Source organism: Coregonus clupeaformis, unplaced genomic scaffold, assembly GCF_020615455.1.
Source record: "Coregonus clupeaformis isolate EN_2021a unplaced genomic scaffold, ASM2061545v1 scaf0858, whole genome shotgun sequence".
NCBI lineage: Eukaryota > Metazoa > Chordata > Actinopteri > Salmoniformes > Salmonidae > Coregonus > Coregonus clupeaformis.
Genome location: NW_025534313.1, coordinates 27,971 through 52,272, shown reverse-complemented (window position 1 = coordinate 52,272; position 24,302 = coordinate 27,971). Strand labels below are relative to the sequence as shown.

Sequence of the window (24,302 nt, the reverse complement as noted above, 5' to 3'; positions counted from 1 at the left end):
GAAGCTGTTGTTGTTATTTCAGACAGAATAACATGTCATCCCCTTCTCTCTCTCTCTCAGGCTCTAACTAAGACCACGGCCAGCAGGAACGCTCTGGCGGCCATGTTGTCTGACGTCCCAGCATGCATCAGGACCAGAGTCAGTGAGCTCAGTCTCAGTCTGGACATCCTGTCTCTCCTGCTGGATATCATCTGTCCTAAATTACGACCTGTAGGTACACACTGGATATCATCTGTCCTAAATTACGACCTGTAGGTACACACTGGATATCATCTGTCCTAAACTATGACCTGTAGGTACACACTGGATATAATCTGTCCTAAACAATGACCTGTAGGTACACACTGGATATAATCTGTCCTAAACTATGACCTGTAGGTACACACTGGATATAATCTGTCCTAATCTATGACCTGTAGGTACACACTGGATATAATCTGTCCTAAACTATGACCTGTAGGTACACACTGGATATAATCTGTCCTAATCTATGACCTGTAGGTACACACTGGATATAATCTGTCCTAAACTATGACCTGTAGGTACACACTGGATATAATCTGTCCTAAACTATGACCTGTAGGTACACACTGGATATCATCTGTCCTAAATTACGACCTGTAGGTACACACTGGATATAATCTGTCCTAATCTATGACCTGTAGGTACACACTGGATATAATCTGTCCTAATCTATGACCTGTAGGTACACACTGGATATAATCTGTCCTAAACTATGACCTGTAGGTACACACTGGATATCATCTGTCGTAAATTACGACCTGTAGGTACACACTGGATATAATCTGTCCTAAACTATGACCTGTAGGTACACACTGGATATAATCTGTCCTAAACTATGACCTGTAGGTACACACTGGATATAATCTGTCCTAAACTATGACTTGTAGGTACACACTGGATATAATCTGTCCTAAACTATGACCTGTAGGTACACACTGGATATCATCTGTCCTAAATTACGACCTGTAGGTAGACACTGGATATAATCTGTCCTAAACTACGACCTGTAGGTACACACTGGATATAATCTGTCCTAAACTATGACCTGTAGGTACACACTGGATATAATCTGTCCTAATCTATGACCTGTAGGTACACACTGGATATAATCTGTCCTAAACTATGACCTGTAGGTACACACTGGATATAATCTGTCCTAAACTATGACCTGTAGGTACACACTGGATATAATCTGTCCTAAATTACGACCTGTAGGTACACACTGGATATAATCTGTCCTAAACTATGACCTGGATATAATCTGTCCTAAACTATGACCTGTAGGTACACACACTGGATATAATCTGTCCTAAACTATGACCTGTAGGTACACACTGGATATAATCTGTCCTAAACTATGACCTGTAGGTACACACTGGATATAATCTGTCCTAATCTATGACCTGTAGGTACACACTGGATATAATCTGTCCTAAACTATGACCTGTAGGTACACACTGGATATAATCTGTCCTAATCTATGACCTGTAGGTACACACTGGATATAATCTGTCCTAATATATGACCTGTAGGTACACACTGGATATACTCTGTCCTAAACTATGACCTGGATATAATCTGTCCTAATCTATGACCTGTAGGTACACACTGGATATAATCTGTCCTAAACAATGACCTGTAGGTACACACTGGATATAATCTGTCCTAAACTACGACCTGTAGGTACACACTGTATATAATCTGTCCTAAACAATGACCTGTAGGTACACACTGGATATAATCTGTCCTAAACAATGACCTGTAGGTACACACTGGATATAATCTGTCCTAAACAATGACCTGTAGGTACACACTGGATATAATCTGTCCTAAACTACGACCTGTAGGTACACACACTGGATATAATCTGTCCTAAACTATGACCTATAGGTACACACACTGGATATAATCTGTCCTAAACTATGACCTGTAGGTACCCACTGGATATAATCTGTCCTAAACTATGACCTGTAGGTACACACTGGATATAATCTGTCCTAAACTATGACCTGTAGGTACACACTGGATATAATCTGTCCTAAACAATGACCTGTAGGTACACACTGGATATAATCTGTCCTAAACTATGACCTGTAGGTACACACTGGATATAATCTGTCCTAAACTATGACCTGTAGGTACACACTGGATATAATCTGTCCTAAACTATGACCTGTAGGTACACACTGGATATAATCTGTCCTAAACTATGACCTGTAGGTACACACTGGATATAATCTGTCCTAAACTATGACCTGTAGGTACACACTGGATATAATCTGTCCTAAACTATGACCTGTAGGTACACACTGGATATAATCTGTCCTAAACTATGACCTGTAGGTATACACTGGATATAATCTGTCCTAAACTATGACCTGTAGGTACACACTGGATATAATCTGTCCTAAACAATGACCTGTAGGTACACACTGGATATAATCTGTCCTAAACTATGACCTGTAGGTACACACTGGATATAATCTGTCCTAAACTATGACCTGTAGGTACACACTGGATATAATCTGTCCTAAACTATGACTTGTAGGTACACACTGGATATAATATTTTCTAAACTATGACCTGTAGGTACACACTGGATATAATCTGTCCTAAACTATGACCTGTAGGTACACACTGGATATAATCTGTCCTAAACTATGACCTGTAGGTACACACTGGATATAATCTGTCCTAAACTATGACCTGTAGGTACACACTGGATATAATCTGTCCTAAACTATGACCTGTAGGTACACACTGGATATAATCTGTCCTAAACTATGACCTGTAGGTACACACTGGATATAATCTGTCCTAATCTATGACCTGTAGGTACACACTGGATATAATCTGTCCCAAACAATGACCTGTAGGTACACACTGGATATAATCTGTCCTAAACTATGACCTGTAGGTACACACTGGATATAATCTGTCCTAAACTACGACCTGTAGGTACACACTGGATATAATCTGTCCTAAACTATGACCTATAGGTACACACTGGATATAATCTGTCCTAAACTATGACCTGTAGGTACACACTGGATATAATCTGTCCTAAACTATGACCTGTAGGTACACACTGGATATAATCTGTCCTAAACAATGACCTGTAGGTACACACTGGATATAATCTGTCCTAAACTATGACCTGTAGGTACACACTGGATATCATCTGTCCTAAACAATGACCTGTAGGTACACACTGGATATAATCTGTCCTAAACTATGACTTGTAGGTACACACTGGATATAATCTGTCCTAAATTACGACCTGTAGGTACACACTGGATATAATCTGTCCTAAACTATGACCTGGATATAATCTGTCCTAAACTATGACCTGTAGGTACACACACTGGATATAATCTGTCCTAAACGATGACCTGTAGGTACACACTGGATATAATCTGTCCTAAACTATGACCTGTAGGTACACACTGGATATAATCTGTCCTAAACTATGACCTGTAGGTACACACTGGATATAATCTGTCCTAAACTATGACCTATAGGTACACACTGGATATAATCTGTCCTAAACTATGACCTGTAGGTACACACTGGATATAATCTGTCCTAAACTATGACCTGTAGGTACACACTGGATATAATCTGTCCTAAACTATGACCTGTAGGTACACACTGGATATAATCTGTCCTAAACTATGACCTGTAGGTACACACTGGATATAATCTGTCCTAAACTATGACCTGTAGGTACACACTGGATATAATCTGTCCTAAACTATGACCTGTAGGTACACACTGGATATAATCTGTCCTAAACTATGACCTGTAGGTATACACTGGATATAATCTGTCCTAAACTATGACCTGTAGGTACACACTGGATATAATCTGTCCTAAACAATGACCTGTAGGTACACACTGGATATAATCTGTCCTAAACTATGACCTGTAGGTACACACTGGATATAATCTGTCCTAAACTATGACCTGTAGGTACACACTGGATATAATCTGTCCTAAACTATGACTTGTAGGTACACACTGGATATAATATTTTCTAAACTATGACCTGTAGGTACACACTGGATATAATCTGTCCCTAAACTATGACCTGTAGGTACACACTGGATATAATCTGTCCTAAACTATGACCTGTAGGTACACACTGGATATAATCTGTCCTAAACTATGACCTGTAGGTACACACTGGATATAATCTGTCCTAAACTATGACCTGTAGGTACACACTGGACATAATCTGTCCTAAACTATGACCTGTAGGTACACACTGGATATAATCTGTCCTAATCTATGACCTGTAGGTACACACTGGATATAATCTGTCCCAAACAATGACCTGTAGGTACACACTGGATATAATCTGTCCTAAACTATGACCTGTAGGTACACACTGGATATAATCTGTCCCAAACTACGACCTGTAGGTACACACTGGATATAATCTGTCCTAAACTATGACCTATAGGTACACACTGGATATAATCTGTCCTAAACTATGACCTGTAGGTACACACTGGATATAATCTGTCCTAAACTATGACCTGTAGGTACACACTGGATATAATCTGTCCTAAACAATGACCTGTAGGTACACACTGGATATAATCTGTCCTAAACTATGACCTGTAGGTACACACTGGATATCATCTGTCCTAAACAATGACCTGTAGGTACACACTGGATATAATCTGTCCTAAACTATGACTTGTAGGTACACACTGGATATAATCTGTCCTAAATTACCGACCTGTAGGTACACACTGGATATAATCTGTCCTAAACTATGACCTGGATATAATCTGTCCTAAACTATGACCTGTGAGGTACACACACTGGATATAATCTGTCCTAAACGATGACCTGTAGGTACACACTGGATATAATCTGTCCTAAACTATGACCTGTAGGTACACACTGGATATAATCTGTCCTAAACTATGACCTGTAGGTACACACTGGATATAATCTGTCCTAAACTATGACCTATAGGTACACACTGGATATAATCTGTCCTAAACTATGACCTGTAGGTACACACTGGATATAATCTGTCCTAAACTATGACCTGTAGGTACACACTGGATATAATCTGTCCTAAACAATGACCTGTAGGTACACACTGGATATAATCTGTCCTAAACAATGACCTGTAGGTACACACTGGATGTATATACCATCTGTCCTAAACTATGACCTGTAGGTACACACTGGATATAATCTGTCCTAAACAATGACCTGTAGGTACACACTGGATATCATCTGTCCTAAACTATGACCTGTAGGTACACACTGGATATCATCTGTCCTAAACAATGACCTGTAGGTACACACTGGATATAATCTGTCCTAAACTATGACCTGTAGGTACACACTGGATATCATCTGTCCTAAACAATGACCTGGATATAATCTGTCCTAAACTATGACCTGTAGGTACACACACTGGATATAATCTGTCCTAAACTATGACCTGTAGGTACCCACTGGATATAATCTGTCCTAAACTATGACCTGTAGGTACACACTGGATATAATCTGTCCTAAACTATGACCTGTAGGTACACACTGGATATAATCTGTCCTAAACTATGACCTGTAGGTACACACTGGATATAATCTGTCCTAAACAATGACCTGTAGGTACACACTGGATATAATCTGTCCTAATCTATGACCTGTAGGTACACACACTGGATATAATCTGTCCTAAACTATGACCTGTAGGTACACACTGGATATAATCTGTCCTAAACAATGACCTGTAGGTACACACTGGATATAATATGTCCTAAACTACGACCTGTAGGTACACACTGGATATAATCTGTCCTAATCTATGACCTGTAGGTACACACTCTGGATATAATCTGTCCTAAACTATGACTCGGGGGTCCTGGCAGTTCACTGCAGACTCGGGGGTCCTGGCAGTTCACTGCAGACTCGGGGGAAACAACTGGGTCCTGGCAGTTCACTGCAGACTCGGGGGAAACAACTGGGTCCTGGCAGTTCACTGCAGACTCGGAGAAAGAACTGGGTCCTGGCAGTTCACTGCAGACTCGGAGAAACAACTGGGTCCTGGCAGTTTTGATTAGTTTTTGTTCTCAATCAGGTTGGAAAAGTAAACTTTCAGTTAAAGATATTCTATAAAACTCTGTCAACAAAGAAAATGCATCTGTTTTGGTGTAATGTCTCAGTGAGCTCATTTTGACACAATGCATCTGTTTTGGTGTAATGTCTCACAGTGAGCTCAGGTTCAAGCCTGGCTTTCCCATCACTCCATCAAACTACATATTAACCCCCGGCTTATCATCTTGGGTGATCTCAATGTCCATATACCCTCAATTAACAACACAATACTGTTGTATTGTCATGTACGTCAATGTGTTGTATAGTCTTAGGGTTAGATATGGGGTTGGGGTTAGATATGAGGTTGGGGTTGGGGTTGGGGTTAGATATGAGGTTGGGGTTAGATATGAGGTTAGGGTCGGGGTTAGATATGAGGTTAGGGTTGGGGTTAGATATGAGTTTAGGGTCGGGGTTAGATATGAGGTTCCTTTTCTGCCTCTGCTTCTGTTTTTCAACACCTAACGCCCCACTGGTGTGTGGCCAAAGAGCTCTATCATGTCATCTGACCACAGCACCGCCTGGAGTTTGATAAACGGCATTGGCGCTTGTATTGGAACCGGCGCTATGGTCAGATGACATGAAAATACAGCTCTTTGACCAGGCACAGCAGTGGGGGGGTTAGGTGTTGAAAAACAGAAGCGGTTAGGGTGTGTCTATAACACCATGTTTCTGTCTCCAGGTGAACCCCCAGTTGTTAACAGCATGTTTCTGTCTCCAGGTGAACCCCCAGTTGTTAACAGCATGTTTCTGTCTCCAGGTGAACCCCCAGTTGTTAACAGCATGTTTCTGTCTCCAGGTGAACCCCAGTTGTTAACACAGCATGTTTCTGTCTCCAGGTGAACCCCCAGTTGTTAACAGCATGTTTCTGTCTCCAGGTGTACCCCCAGTTGATAACAGCATGTTTCTGTCTCCAGGTGAACCCCCAGTTGATAACTGTCTCCAGGTGAACCCCCAGTTGTTAACAGCATGTTTCTGTCTCCAGGTGAACCCCCAGTTGTTAACAGCATGTTTCTGTCTCCAGGTGAACCCCCAGTTGTTAACAGCATGTTTCTGTCTCCAGGTGAACCCCCAGTTGTTAACAGCATGTTTCTGTCTCCAGGTGAACCCCCCAGTTGTTAACAGCATGTTTCTGTCTCCAGGTGAACCCCCAGTTGTTAACAGCATGTTTCTGTCTCCAGGTGAACCCCCAGTTGTTAACAGCATGTTTCTGTCTCCAGGTGAACCCCAGTTGTTAACAGCATGTTTCTGTCTCCAGGTGAACCCCCAGTTGTTAACAGCATGTTTCTGTCTCCAGGTGTACCCCCAGTTGATAACAGCATGTTTCTGTCTCCAGGTGAACCCCCAGTTGTTAACAGCATGTTTCTGTCTCCAGGTGAACCCCCAGTTGTTAACAGCATGTTTCTGTCTCCAGGTGAACCCCCAGTTGTTAACAGCATGTTTCTGTCTCCAGGTGAACCCCCAGTTGTTAACAGCATGTTTCTGTCTCCAGGTGAACCCCCAGTTGTTAACAGCATGTTTCTGTCTCCAGGTGAACCCCCAGTTGTTAACAGCATGTTTCTGTCTCCAGGTGTACCCCCAGTTGATAACAGCATGTTTCTGTCTCCAGGTGAACCCCCAGTTGATAACTGTCTCCAGGTGAACCCCCAGTTGTTAACAGCATGTTTCTGTCTCCAGGTGAACCCCCAGTTGTTAACAGCATGTTTCTGTCTCCAGGTGAACCCCCCAGTTGTTAACAGCATGTTTCTGTCTCCAGGTGAACCCCCAGTTGTTAACAGCATGTTTCTGTCTCCAGGTGAACCCCAGTTGTTAACAGCATGTTTCTGTCTCCAGGTGAACCCCCAGTTGTTAACAGCATGTTTCTGTCTCCAGGTGAACCCCCAGTTGTTAACAGCATGTTTCTGTCTCCAGGTGAACCCCCAGTTGTTAACAGCATGTTTCTGTCTCCAGGTGAACCCCCAGTTGATAACAGCATGTTTCTGTCTCCAGGTGAACCCCCAGTTGTTAACAGCATGTTTCTGTCTCCAGGTGAACCCCCCAGTTGTTAACAGCATGTTTCTGTCTCCAGGTGAACCCCCAGTTGTTAGCAGCATGTTTCTGTCTCCAGGTGAACCCCCAGTTGTTAACAGCATGTTTCTGTCTCCAGGTGAACCCCCAGTTGTTAACAGCATGTTTCTGTCTCCAGGTGAACCCCCAGTTGTTAACAGCATGTTTCTGTCTCCAGGTGAACCCCCAGTTGTTAACAGCATGTTTCTGTCTCCAGGTGAACCCCCAGTTGTTAACAGCATGTTTCTGTCTCCAGGTGAACCCCCAGTTGTTAACACCATGTTTCTGTCTCCAGGTGAACCCCCAGTTGTTAACAGCATGTTTCTGTCTCCAGGTGAACCCCCAGTTGTTCAGCAGTAGAGAGAAACAACAGCTGGTTGAGCTGATCGACACCATGATCTCCTATAACCTCTGCTATAGACAGGACAGAACACCTGACGGACAATATGTCTACGTACTGGAGCCGTGAGTACACACACACACACCTAGAATACCTGACGGACAATATGTCTACGTATTGGAGCCGTGAGTACACACACACACACCTAGAATACCTGACGGACAATATGTCTACGTACTGGAGCCGTGAGTACACACACACACACCTAGAATACCTGACGGACAAAATGTCTAAACCTAGAAAACACACACACCTAGAACACACACACACACATATATATATCTATTAACTCTGTTCAGGAGGTAGAGGTGGATATCTATTAACTCTGTTCAGGGGGTAGAGGTGTATATCTATTAACTCTGTTCAGGAGGTAGAGGTGTATATCTATTAACTCTGTTCAGGAGGTAGAGGTGTATATCTATTAACTCTGTTCAGGAGGTAGAGGTGTATATCTATTAACTCTGTTCAGGAGGTAGAGGTGTATATCTATTAACTCTGTTCAGGAGGTAGAGGTGGATATCTATTAACTCTGTTCAGGAGGTAGAGGTGTATATCTATTAACTCTGTTCAGGAGGTAGAGGTGTATATCTATTAACTCTGTTCAGGAGGTAGAGGTGTATATCTATTAACTCTGTTCAGGAGGTAGAGGTGTATATCTATTAACTCTGTTCAGGAGGTAGAGGTGTATATCTATTAACTCTGTTCAGGAGGTAGAGGTGTATATCTATTAACTCTGTTCAGGAGGTAGAGGTGTATATCTATTAACTCTGTTCAGGAGGTAGAGGTGTATATCTATTAACTCTGTTCAGGAGGTAGAGGTGGATATCTATTAACTCTGTTCAGGAGGTAGAGGTGTATATCTATTAACTCTGTTCAGGAGGTAGAGGTGTATATCTATTAACTCTGTTCAGGAGGTAGAGGTGTATATCTATTAACTCTGTTCAGGAGGTAGAGGTGGATATCTATTAACTCTGTTCAGGAGGTAGAGGTGGATATCTATTAACTCTGTTCAGGAGGTAGAGGTGTATATCTATTAACTCTGTTCAGGAGGTAGAGGTGTATATCTATTAACTCTGTTCAGGAGGTAGAGGTGTATATCTATTAACCCTGTTCAGGAGGTAGAGGTGTATATCTATTAACTCTGTTCAGGAGGTAGAGGTGTATATCTATTAACTCTGTTCAGGAGGTAGAGGTGTATATCTATTAACTCTGTTCAGGAGGTAGAGGTGTATATCTATTAACTCTGTTCAGGAGGTAGAGGTGTATATCTATTAACTCTGTTCAGGAGGTAGAGGTGTATATCTATTAACTCTGTTCAGGAGGTAGATTAGGTGGATGAGCGTTCTCATTGTGCGTTTGTGTGTGTGTGTGTGTGTGTGACCCTGTGTGTGTGTGTGTGTGTGTGTGTGTGTGTGTGACCCTGTGTGTGTGTGTGTGTGTGTGTGTGTGAGACCCTGTGTGTGTGTGTGTGACCCTGTGTGTGTGTGTGTGTGTGTGTGTGTGTGTGTGTGTGTGTGTGTGTGTGTGTGTGACCCTGTGTGTGTGACCCTGTGTGTGTGTGTGTGTGTGTGTGTGTGTGTGTGTGTGTGTGTGTGTGTGTGTGTGTGTGTGTGTGTGTGTGTGTGACCCTGTCTGTGTGTGTGTGTGTGTGTGTGTGTGTGTGTGTATTGTGTGTGTTTAGGCGTGTGGAGGAAGTGGTGTGTTTCCCAGGCCTGCCCCCCCACAGACAGCTGACTTACCAGACCAAACAGACGATCAGCAGAGAGATGGACCAGGAGAGGATGAGGAGAGCAGAATCACGGATGAGCAACACACACAAGGTCAGACACACACACACACACACACACAGGGTCACACACACATTTGAAATACTTTATTTGAATCCACAAATCACATTACAGTCGAAGGATTCAAACATTTCATTGGTCTATTGGATATATGGACACTTATAGACTGACCTTAACAGCTGAAACAGAGCAGTACCTTCTTCTCCATACAGCTAGACTGACCATAACAGCTGAAACAGAGCAGTACCTTCTCCATACAGCTAGACTGACCATAACAGCTGAAACAGAGCAGTACCTTCTCCATACAGCTAGACTGACCATAACAGCTGAAACAGAGCAGTACCTTCTCCATACAGCTAGACTGACCATAACAGCTGAAACAGAGCAGTACCTTCTCCATACAGCTAGACTGACCATAACAGCTGAAACAGAGCAGTACCTTCTCCATACAGCTAGACTGACCATAACAGCTGAAACAGAGCAGTACCTTCTCCTCCATACAGCTAGACTGACCATAACAGCTGAAACAGAGCAGTACCTTCTCCATACAGCTAGACTGACCATAACAGCTGACACAGAGCAGTACCTTCTCCTCCATACAGCTAGACTGACCATACCAGCTGAAACAGAGCAGTACCTTCTCCTCCATACAGCTAGACTGACCATAACAGCTGAAACAGAGCAGTACCTTCTCCTCCATACAGCTAGACTGACCATAACAGCTGAAACAGAGCAGCACCTTCTCCATACAGCTAGACTGACCATAACAGCTGAAACAGAGCAGTATCTTCTCCATACAGCTAGACTGACCATAACAGCTGAAACAGAGCAGCACCTTCTCCTCCATACAGCTAGACTGACCATAACAGCTGAAACAGAGCAGTACCTTCTCCATACAGCTAGACTGACCATAACGGCTGAAACAGAGCAGCACCTTCTCCTCCATACAGCTAGACTGACCATAACAGCTGAAACAGAGCAGTACCTTCTTCTCCATACAGCTAGACTGACCATAACAGCTGAAACAGAGCAGTACCTTCTCCTCCATACAGCTAGACTGACCATAACAGCTGAAACAGAGCAGTACCTTCTCCATACAGCTAGACTGACCATAACAGCTGAAACAGAGCAGTACCTTCTCCTCCATACAGCTAGACTGACCATAACAGCTGAAACAGAGCAGTACCTTCTCCTCCATACAGCTAGACTGACCATAACAGCTGAAACAGAGCAGTACCTTCTCCATACAGCTATACTGAACATAACAGCTGAAACAGAGCAGTACCTTCTCCATACAGCTAGACTGACCATAACAGCTGAAACAGAGCAGTACCTTCTCCTCCATACAGCTAGACTGACCATAACAGCTGAAACAGAGCAGTACCTTCTCCATACAGCTAGACTGACCATAACAGCTGAAACAGAGCAGTACCTTCTCCATACAGCTAGACTGACCATAACAGCTGAAACAGAACAGTACCTTCTCCATACAGCTATACTGACCATAACAGCTGAAACAGAGCAGTACCTTCTCCATACAGCTAGACTGACCATAACAGCTGAAACAGAGCAGTACCTTCTCCTCCATACATCTAGACTGACCATAACAGCTGAAACAGAGCAGTACCTTCTTCTCCATACAGCTAGACTGGCCATAACAGCTGAAACAGAGCAGTACCTTCTTCTCCATACAGCTAGACTGACCATAACAGTACCTTCTCCATACAGCTAGACTGACCATAACAGCTGAAACAGAGCAGTACCTTCTCCATACAGCTAGACTGGCCATAACAGCTGAAACAGAGCAGTACCTTCTCCATACAGCTAGACTGACCATAACAGCTGAAACAGAGCAGTACCTTCTCCTCCATACAGCTAGACTGACCATAACAGCTGAAACAAAGCAGTACCTTCTCCATACAGCTAGACTGACCATAACAGCTGAAACAGAGCAGTACCTTCTTCTCCATACAGCTAGACTGACCATAACAGCTGAAACAGATCTCTACCTTCTTCTCCATACAGCTAGACTGACCATAACAGCTGAAACAGAGCAGTACCTTCTCCTTACAGCTAGACTGACCATAACAGCTGAAACAGAGCAGTACTTTCTTCTCCATACAGATAGACTGACCATAACAGCTGAAACAAAGCAGTACCTTCTCCATACAGCTAGACTGACCATACCAGCTGAAACAGAGCAGTACCTTCTCCTCCATACAGCTAGACTGACCATAACAGCTGAAACAGAGCAGTACCTTCTCCATACAGCTAGACTGACCATAACAGCTGAAACAGAGCAGTACCTTCTCCATACAGCTAGACTGACCATAACAGCTGAAACAGAGCAGTACCTTCTCCATACAGCTAGACTGACCATAACAGCTGAAACAGAGCAGTACCTTCTCCTCCATACAGCTAGACTGACCATAACAGCTGAAACAGAGCAGTACCTTCTCCTCCGTACAGCTAGACTGACCATAACAGCTGAAACAGAGCAGTACCTTCTCCATACAGCTAGACTGACCATAACAGCTGAAACAGAGCAGCACCTTCTCCATACAGCTAGACTGACCATAACAGCTGAAACAGAGCAGCACCTTCTCCATACAGCTTGACTGACCATAACAGCTGAAACAGAGCAGTACCTTCTCCATACAGCTATACTGAACATAACAGCTGAAACAGAGCAGTACCTTCTCCATACAGCTAGACTGACCATAACAGCTGAAACAGAGCAGTACCTTCTCCTCCATACAGCTAGACTGACCATAACAGCTGAAACAGAGCAGTACCTTCTCCATACAGCTAGACTGACCATAACAGCTGAAACAGAGCAGTACCTTCTCCATACAGCTAGACTGACCATAACAGCTGAAACAGAGCAGTACCTTCTCCATACAGCTAGACTGACCATACCAGCTGAAACAGAGCAGTACCTTCTCCTCCATACAGCTAGACTGACCATAACAGCTGAAACAGAGCAGTACCTTCTCCATACAGCTAGACTGACCATAACAGCTGAAACAGAGCAGTACCTTCTCCCCATACAGCTAGACTGACCATAACAGCTGAAACAGAGCAGTACCTTCTCCATACAGCTAGACTGACCATAACAGCTGAAACAGAGCAGTACCTTCTCCTCCATACAGCTAGACTGACCATAACAGCTGAAACAGAGCAGTACCTTCTCCTCCATACATCTAGACTGACCATAACAGCTGAAACAGAGCAGTACCTTCTCCTCCATACAGCTAGACTGACCATAACAGCTGAAACAGAGCAGTACCTTCTTCTCCATACAGCTAGACTGACCATAACAGTACCTTCTCCATACAGCTAGACTGACCATAACAGCTGAAACAGAGCAGTACCTTCTCCATACAGCTAGACTGGCCATAACAGCTGAAACAGAGCAGTACCTTCTTCTCCATACAGCTAGACTGACCATAACAGCTGAAACAGATCTCTACCTTCTTCTCCATACAGCTAGACTGACCATAACAGCTGAAACAGAGCAGTACCTTCTCCTTACAGCTAGACTGACCATAACAGCTGAAACAGAGCAGTACTTTCTTCTCCATACAGATAGACTGACCATAACAGCTGAAACAAAGCAGTACCTTCTCCATACAGCTAGACTGACCATAACAGCTGAAACAGAGCAGTACCTTCTCCATACAGCTAGACTGACCATAACAGCTGAAACAGAGCAGTACCTTCTCCTCCATACAGCTAGACTGACCATAACAGCTTAAACAGAGCAGTACCTTCTCCTCCATACAGCTAGACTGACCATAACAGCTGAAACAGAGCAGTACCTTCTCCATACAGCTAGACTGACCATAACAGCTGAAACAGAGCAGTACCTTCTCCTCCATACAGCTAGACTGACCATAACAGCTGAAACAGAGCAGTACCTTCTCCTCCATACAGCTAGACTGGCCATAACAGCTGAAACAGAGCAGTACCTTCTCCTATACAGCTAGACTGACCATAACAGCTGAAACAGAGCAGTACCTTCTCCCCATACAGCTAGACTGACCATAACAGCTGAAACAGAGCAGTACCTTCTCCTCCATACAGCTAGACTGACCATAACAGCTGAAACAGAGCAGTACCTTCTCCTCCATACAGCTAGACTGACCATAACAGCTGAAACAGAGCAGTACCTTCTCCATACAGCTAGACTGACCATAACAGCTGAAACAGAGCAGTACCTTCTCCATACAGCTAGACTGACCATAACAGCTGAAACATAGCAGTATCTTCTCCATACAGCTAGACTGGCCATAACAGCTGAAACAGAGCAGTACCTTCTCCTCCATACAGCTAGACTGACCATAACAGCTGAAACAGAGCAGTACCTTCTCCTCCATACAGCTAGACTGACCATAACAGCTGAAACAGAGCAGTACCTTCTCCTATACAGCTAGACTGACCATAACAGCTGAAACAGAGCAGTACCTTCTCCTCCATACATCTAGACTGACCATAACAGCTGAAACAGAGCAGTACCTTCTTCTCCATACAGCTAGACTGACCATAACAGCTGAAACAGAGCAGTACCTTCTCCTCCATACAGCTAGACTGACCATAACAGCTGAAACAGAGCAGCACCTTCTCCTCCATACAGCTAGACTGACCATAACAGCTGAAACAGAGCAGTACCTTCTCCTCCATACAGCTAGACTGACCATAACAGCTGAAACAGAGCAGCACCTCTCTCCATACAGCTAGACTGACCATAACAGCTGAAACAGAGCAGTACCTTCTCCTCCATACAGCTAGACTGACCATAACAGCTGAAACAGAGCAGTACCTTCTCCATACAGCTAGACTGACCATAACAGCTGAAACAGAGCAGTACCTTCTCCATACAGCTAGACTGACCATAACAGCTGAAACAGAGCAGTACCTTCTCCTCCATACAGCTAGACTGACCATAACAGCTGAAACAGAGCAGTACCTTCTCCATACAGCTAGACTGACCATAACAGCTGAAACAGAGCAGTACCTTCTCCATACAGCTAGACTGACCATAACAGCTGAAACATAGCAGTACCTTCTCCTCCATACAGCTAGACTGACCATAACAGCTGAAACAGAGCAGTACCTTCTCCTCCATACAGCTAGACTGACCATAACAGCTGAAACAGAGCAGTACCTTCTCCTCCATACAGCTAGACTGACCATAACAGCTGAAACAGAGCAGTACCTTCTCCATACAGCTAGACTGACCATAACAGCTGAAACAGAGCAGTACCTTCTCCTCCATACAGCTAGACTGACCATAACAGCTGAAACAGAGCAGTACCTTCTCCTCCATACAGCTAGACTGACCATAACAGCTGAAACAGAGCAGTACCTTCTCCTCCATACAGCTAGACTGACCATAACAGCTGAAACAGAGCAGTACCTTCTCCTCCATACAGCTAGACTGACCATAACAGCTGAAACAGAGCAGTACCTTCTCCATACAGCTAGACTGACCATAACAGCTGAAACAGAGCAGTACCTTCTCCATACAGCTAGACTGACCATAACAGCTGAAACAGAGCAGTACCTTCTCCATACAGCTAGACTGACCATAACAGCTGAAACAGAGCAGTACCTTCTCCATACAGCTAGACTGACCATAACAGCTGAAACAGAGCAGTACCTTCTCCTCCATACATCTAGACTGACCATAACAGCTGAAACAGAGCAGTACCTTCTTCTCCATACAGCTAGACTGGCCATAACAGCTGAAACAGAGCAGTACCTTCTTCTCCATACAGCTAGACTGACCATAACAGCAGGCATACCTTCTCCATACAGCTAGACTGACCATAACAGCTGAAACAGAGCAGTACCTTCTCTCATACAGCTAGACTGGCCATAACAGCTGAAACAGAGCAGTACCTTCTTCTCCATACAGCTAGACTGACCATAACAGCTGAAACAGATCTCTACCTTCTTCTCCATACAGCTAGACTGACCATAACAGCTGAAACAGAGCAGTACCTTCTCCTTACAGCTAGACTGACCATAACAGCTGAAACAGAGCAGTACTTTCTTCTCCATACAGATAGACTGACCATAACAGCTGAAACAAAGCAGTACCTTCTCCATACAGCTAGACTGACCATAACAGCTGAAACAGAGCAGTACCTTCTCCATACAGCTAGACTGACCATAACAGCTGAAACAGAGCAGTACCTTCTCCTCCATACAGCTAGACTGACCATAACAGCTTAAACAGAGCAGTACCTTCTCCTCCATACAGCTAGACTGACCATAACAGCTGAAACAGAGCAGTACCTTCTCCATACAGCTAGACTGACCATAACAGCTGAAACAGAGCAGTACCTTCTCCATACAGCTAGACTGACCATAACAGCTGAAACAGAGCAGTACCTTCTCCTCCATACAGCTAGACTGGCCATAACAGCTGAAACAGAGCAGTACCTTCTCCATACAGCTAGACTGACCATAACAGCTGAAACAGAGCAGTACCTTCTCCATACAGCTAGACTGACCATAACAGCTGAAACAGAGCAGTACCTTCTCCTCCATACAGCTAGACTGACCATAACAGCTGAAACAGAGCAGTACCTTCTCCTCCATACAGCTAGACTGACCATAACAGCTGAAACAGAGCAGTACCTTCTCCATACAGCTAGACTGACCATAACAGCTGAAACAGAGCAGTACCTTCTCCATACAGCTAGACTGACCATAACAGCTGAAACATAGCAGTATCTTCTCCATACAGCTAGACTGGCCATAACAGCTGAAACAGAGCAGTACCTTCTCCTCCATACAGCTAGACTGACCATAACAGCTGAAACAGAGCAGTACCTTCTCCTCCATACAGCTAGACTGACCATAACAGCTGAAACAGAGCAGTACCTTCTCCATACAGCTAGACTGACCATAACAGCTGAAACAGAGCAGTACCTTCTCCTCCATACATCTAGACTGACCATAACAGCTGAAACAGAGCAGTACCTTCTCCTCCATACAGCTAGACTGACCATAACAGCTGAAACAGAGCAGTACCTTCTCCTCCATACAGCTAGACTGACCATAACAGCTGAAACAGAGCAGCACCTTCTCCTCCATACAGCTAGACTGACCATAACAGCTGAAACAGAGCAGTACCTTCTCCTCCATACAGCTAGACTGACCATAACAGCTGAAACAGTGCAGCACCTCCTCCATACAGCTAGACTGACCATAACAGCTGAAACAGACCAGTACCTTCTCCTCCATACATCTAGACTGACCATAACAGCTGAAACAGAGCAGTATCTTCTCCATACAGCTAGACTGACCATAACAGCTGAAACAGAGCAGTACCTTCTCCATACAGCTAGACTGACCATAACAGCTGAAACAGAGCAGTACCTTCTCCTCCATACAGCTAGACTGACCATAACAGCTGAAACAGAGCAGTACCTTCTCCATACAGCTAGACTGACCATAACAGCTGAAACAGAGCAGTACCTTCTCCATACAGCTAGACTGACCATAACAGCTGAAACATAGCAGTACCTTCTCCTCCATACAGCTAGACTGACCATAACAGCTGAAACAGAGCAGTACCTTCTCCTCCATACAGCTAGACTGACCATAACAGCTGAAACAGAGCAGTACCTTCTCCTCCATACAGCTAGACTGACCATAACAGCTGAAACAGAGCAGTACCTTCTCCATACAGCTAGACTGACCATAACAGCTGAAACAGAGCAGTACCTTCTCCTCCATACAGCTAGACTGACCATAACAGCTGAAACAGAGCAGTACCTTCTCCTCCATACAGCTAGACTGACCATAACAGCTGAAACAGAGCAGTACCTTCTCCATACAGCTAGACTGACCATAACAGCTGAAACAGAGCAGTACCTTCTCCATACAGCTAGACTGACCATAACAGCTGAAACATAGCAGTATCTTCTCCATACAGCTAGACTGACCATAACAGCTGAAACAGAGCAGTACCTTCTCCATACAGCTAGACTGACCATAACAGCTGAAACAGAGCAGTACCTTCTCCATACAGCTAGACTGACCATAACACTTGAAACAGAGCAGTACCTTCTCCTCCATACAGCTAGACTGACCATACCAGCTGAAACAGAGCAGTACCTTCTCCATACAGCTAGACTGACCATAACAGCTGAAACAGAGCAGTACCTTCTCCATACAGCTAGACTGACCATAACAGCTGAAACAGAGCAGTACCTTCTCCATACAGCTAGACTGACCATAACAGCTGAAACAGAGCAGTACCTTCTCCTCCATACAGCTAGACTGACCATAACAGCTGAAACAGAGCAGTACCTTCTCCTCCATACAGCTAGACTGACCATAACAGCTGAAACAGAGCAGTACCTTCTCCATACAGCTAGACTGACCATAACAGCTGAAACAGAGCAGTACCTTCTCCTCCATACAGCTAGACTGACCATAACAGCTGAAACAGAGCAGTATCTTCTCCATACAGCTAGACTGACCATAACAGCTGAAACAGAGCAGTACCTTCTCCTCCATACAGCTAGACTGACCATAACAGCTGAAACAGAGCAGCACCTTCTCCTCCATACAGCTAGACTGACCATAACAGCTGAAACAGAGCAGTACCTCCTCCATACAGCTAGACTGACCATAACAGCTGAAACAGAGCAGTACCTTCTTCATACAGCTAGACTGACCATAACAGCTGAAACAGAGCAGCACCTTCTCCATACAGCTAGACTGACCAGAACAGCTGAAACAGAGCAGTACCTCCTCCACACAGCTAGACTGACCATAACAGCTGAAACAGAGCAGTACCTTCTCCTCCGTACAGCTAGACTGACCATAACAGCTGAAACAGAGCAGTGCCTTCTCCTCCATACAGCTAGACTGACCATAACAGCTGAAACAGAGCAGTACCTTCTCCTCCATACAGCTAGACTGACTATAACAGCTGAAACAGAGCAGTACCTTCTCCATACAGCTAGACTGACCATAACAGCTGAAACAGAGCAGTACCTTCTCCATACAGCTAGACTGACCATAACAGCTGAAACAGAGCAGTACCTTCTCCATACAGCTAGACTGACCATAACAGCTGAAACAGAGCAGTACCTTCTCCATACAGCTAGACTGACCATAACAGCTGAAACAGAGCAGTACCTTCTCCATACAGCTAGACTGACCATAACAGCTGAAACAGAGCAGTACCTTCTCCTCCATACAGCTAGACTGACCATAACAGCTGAAACAGAGCAGTACCTTCTCCATACAGCTAGACTGACCATAACAGCTGAAACAGAGCAGTACCTTCTCCATACAGCTAGACTGACCATAACAGCTGAAACAGGGCAGTACCTTCTCCTATACAGCTAGACTGACCATAACAGCTGAAACAGAGCAGTACCTTCTCCTCCATACAGCTAGACTGACCATAACAGCTGAAACAGAGCAGTACCTTCTCCTCCATACAGCTAGACTGACCATAACAGCTGAAACAGAGCAGTACCTTCTCCTCCATACAGCTAGACTGACCATAACAGCTGAAACAGAGCAGTACCTTCTCCTCCATACAGCTAGACTGACCATAACAGCTGAAACAGAGCAGTACCTTCTCCTCCATACAGCTAGACTGACCATAACAGCTGAAACAGAGCAGTACCTTCTCCATACAGCTAGACTGACCATAACAGCTGAAACAGAGCAGTACCTTCTCCATACAGCTAGACTGACCATAACAGCTGAAACAGAGCAGTACCTTCTCCATACAGCTAGACTGACCATAACAGTACCTTCTCCATACAGCTAGACTGACCATAACAGCTGAAACAGAGCAGTACCTTCTCTATACAGCTAGACTGGCCATAACAGCTGAAACAGAGCAGTACCTTCTCCATACAGCTAGACTGACCATAACAGCTGAAACAGAGCAGTACCTTCTCCTCCATACAGCTAGACTGACCATAACAGCTGAAACAAAGCAGTACCTTCTCCATACAGCTAGACTGACCATAACAGCTGAAACAGAGCAGTACCTTCTTCTCCATCCAGCTAGACTGACCATAACAGCTGAAACAGATCTCTACCTTCTTCTCCATACAGCTAGACTGACCATAACAGCTGAAACAGAGCAGTACCTTCTCCTCCATACAGCTAGACTGACCATAACAGCTGAAACAGAGCAGTACCTTCTCCTCCATACAGCTAGACTGACCATAACAGCTGAAACAGAGCACTACCTTCTCCATACAGCTAGACTGACCATAACAGTACCTTCTCCATACAGCTAGACTGACCATAACAGCTGAAACAGAGCAGTACCTTCTCCATACAGCTAGACTGGCCATAACAGCTGAAACAGAGCAGTACCTTCTCCATACAGCTAGACTGGCCATAACAGCTGAAACAGAGCAGTACCTTCTCCATACAGCTAGACTGACCATAACAGCTGAAACAGAGCAGCACCTTCTCCTCCATACAGCTAGACTGACCATAACAGCTGAAACAGAGCAGTACCTTCTCCTCCATACAGCTAGACTGACCATAACAGCTGAAACAGAGCAGTACCTTCTCCTCCATACAGCTAGACTGACCATAACAGCTGAAACAGAGCAGCACCTTCTCCCATACAGCTAGACTGACCATAACAGCTGAAACAGAGCAGTACCTTCTCCCCATACAGCTAGACTGACCATAACAGCTGAAACAGAGCAGTACCTTCTCCTCCATACAGCTAGACTGACCATAACAGCTGAAACAGAGCAGTACCTTCTCCTCCATACAGCTAGACTGACCATAACAGCTGAAACAGAGCAGTACCTTCTCCTCCATACAGCTAGACTGACCATAACAGCTGAAACAGAGCAGTACCTTCTCTCCATACAGCTAGACTGACCATAACAGCTACCTTCTCCATACAGCTAGACTGACCATAACAGCTGAAACAGAGCAGTACCTTCTCTATACAGCTAGACTGACCATAACAGCTGAAACAGAGCAGTACCTTCTCCCATACAGCTAGACTGACCATAACAGCTGAAACAGAGCAGTACCTTCTCCTCCATACAGCTAGACTGACCATAACAGCTGAAACAGAGCAGTACCTTCTCCATACAGCTAGACTGACCATAACAGCTGAAACAGAGCAGTACCTTCTCCTCCATACAGCTAGACTGACCATAACAGCTGAAACAGATCTCTACCTTCTTCTCCATACAGCTAGACTGACCATAACAGCTGAAACAGAGCAGTACCTTCTCCTCCATACAGCTAGACTGACCATAACAGCTGAAACAGAGCAGTACCTTCTCCTCCATACAGCTAGACTGACCATAACAGCTGAAACAGAGCAGTACCTTCTCCATACAGCTAGACTGACCATAACAGTACCTTCTCCATACAGCTAGACTGACCATAACAGCTGAAACAGAGCAGTACCTTCTCCATACAGCTAGACTGGCCATAACAGCTGAAACAGAGCAGTACCTTCTCCATACAGCTAGACTGGCCATAACAGCTGAAACAGAGCAGTACCTTCTCCATACAGCTAGACTGACCATAACAGCTGAAACAGAGCAGCACCTTCTCCTCCATACAGCTAGACTGACCATAACAGCTGAAACAGAGCAGTACCTTCTCCTCCATACAGCTAGACTGACCATAACAGCTGAAACAGAGCAGTACCTTCTCCTCCATACAGCTAGACTGACCATAACAGCTGAAACAGAGCAGTACCTTCTCCATACAGCTAGACTGACCATAACAGCTGAAACAGAGCAGTACCTTCTCCTCCATACAGCTAGACTGACCATAACAGCTGAAACAGAGCAGTACCTTCTCCTCCATACAGCTAGACTGACCATAACAGCTGGAAACAGAGCAGTACCTTCTCCTCCATACAGCTAGACTGACCATAACAGCTGAAACAGAGCAGTACCTTCTCCTCCATACAGCTAGACTGACCATAACAGCTGAAACAGAGCAGTACCTTCTCCTCCATACAGCTAGACTGACCATAACAGCTGAAACAGAGCAGTACCTTCTCCTCCATACAGCTAGACTGACCATAACAGCTGAAACAGAGCAGTACCTTCTCCATACAGCTAGACTGACCATAACAGCTGAAACAGAGCAGTACCTTCTCCTCCATACAGCTAGACTGACCATAACAGCTGAAACAGAGCAGTACCTTCTCCTCCGTACAGCTAGACTGACCATAACAGCTGAAACAGAGCAGTACCTTCTCCTCCATACAGCTAGACTGGCCATAACAGCTGAAACAGAGCAGTACCTTCTCCTCCATACAGCTAGACTGACCATAACAGCTGAAACAGAGCAGTACCTTCTTCTCCATACAGCTAGACTGACCATAACAGCTGAAACAGAGCAGTACCTTCTCCTCCATACAGCTAGACTGACCATAACAGCTGAAACAGAGCAGTACCTTCTCCATACAGCTAGACTGACCATAACAGCTGAAACAGAGCAGTACCTTCTCCTCCATACAGCTAGACTGACCATAACAGCTGAAACAGAGCAGCACCTTCTTCTCCATACAGCTAGACTGACCATAACAGCTGAAACAGAGCAGTACCTTCTCCATACAGCTAGACTGACCATAACAGCTGAAACAGAGCAGTACCTTCTCCATACAGCTAGACTGACCATAACAGCTGAAACAGAGCAGTACCTTCTCCTCCATACAGCTAGACTGACCATAACAGCTGAAACAGAGCAGTACCTTCTCCATACAGCTAGACTGACCATAACAGCTGAAACAGAGCAGTACCTTCTCCATACAGCTAGACTGACCATAACAGCTGAAACAGAGCAGTACCTTCTCCTCCATACAGCTAGACTGACCATAACAGCTGAAACAGAGCAGTACCTTCTCCATACAGCTAGACTGACCATAACAGCTGAAACAGAGCAGTACCTTCTCCATACAGCTAGACTGACCATAACAGCTGAAACAGAGCAGTACCTTCTCCTCCATACAGCTAGACTGACCATAACAGCTGAAACAGAGCAGTACCTTCTCCTCCATACAGCTAGACTGACCATAACAGCTGAAACAGAGCAGTACCTTCTCCATACAGCTAGACTGACCATAACAGCTGAAACAGAGCAGTACCTTCTCCTCCATACAGCTAGACTGACCATAACAGCTGAAACAGAGCAGTACCTTCTCCTCCATACAGCTAGACTGACCATAACAGCTGGAACAGAGCAGTACCTTCTCCTCCATACAGCTAGACTGACCATAACAGCTGAAACAGAGCAGTACCTTCTCCTCCATACAGCTAGACTGACCATAACAGCTGAAACAGAGCAGTACCTTCTCCTCCATACAGCTAGACTGACCATAACAGCTGAAACAGAGCAGTACCTTCTCCTCCATACAGCTAGACTGACCATAACAGCTGAAACAGAGCAGTACCTTCTCCTCCATACAGCTAGACTGACCATAACAGCTGAAACAGAGCAGTACCTTCTCCTCCATACAGCTAGACTGACCATAACAGCTGAAACAGAGCAGTACCTTCTTCTCCATACAGCTAGACTGACCATAACAGCTGAAACAGAGCAGTACCTTCTCCTCCATACAGCTAGACTGACCATAACAGCTGAAACAGAGCAGTACCTTCTTCCATACAGCTAGACTGACCATAACAGCTGAAACAGAGCAGTACCTTCTCCTCCATACAGCTAGACTGACCATAACAGCTGAAACAGAGCAGCACCTTCTTCTCCATACAGCTAGACTGACCATAACAGCTGAAACAGAGCAGTACCTTCTCCTCCATACAGCTAGACTGACCATAACAGCTGAAACAGAGCAGTACCTTCTCCATACAGCTAGACTGACCATAACAGCTGAAACAGAGCAGTACCTTCTCCATACAGCTAGACTGACCATA

At 44.6% G+C, this 24,302-nt stretch overlaps 1 protein-coding gene across 1 annotated transcript in view; it reads left to right on the top strand.

The window, feature by feature from the left end:
* The window catches only part of chtf18 (CTF18, chromosome transmission fidelity factor 18 homolog (S. cerevisiae)), a gene marked incomplete at its 3' end in the record, with an annotated part of 74,602 nt that extends 64,189 nt beyond the window's left edge, over positions 1-10,413 (top strand). Inside the window, exons 17-19 of the mRNA XM_045216931.1 lie at positions 61-210; positions 8,528-8,658; positions 10,275-10,413. Coding sequence (XP_045072866.1) covers positions 61-210; positions 8,528-8,658; positions 10,275-10,413 — 420 coding nt within the window. The remainder of the gene's footprint in view (positions 1-60; positions 211-8,527; positions 8,659-10,274) is intronic.
* Between the last annotated feature and the right edge of the window lie 13,889 nt (positions 10,414-24,302).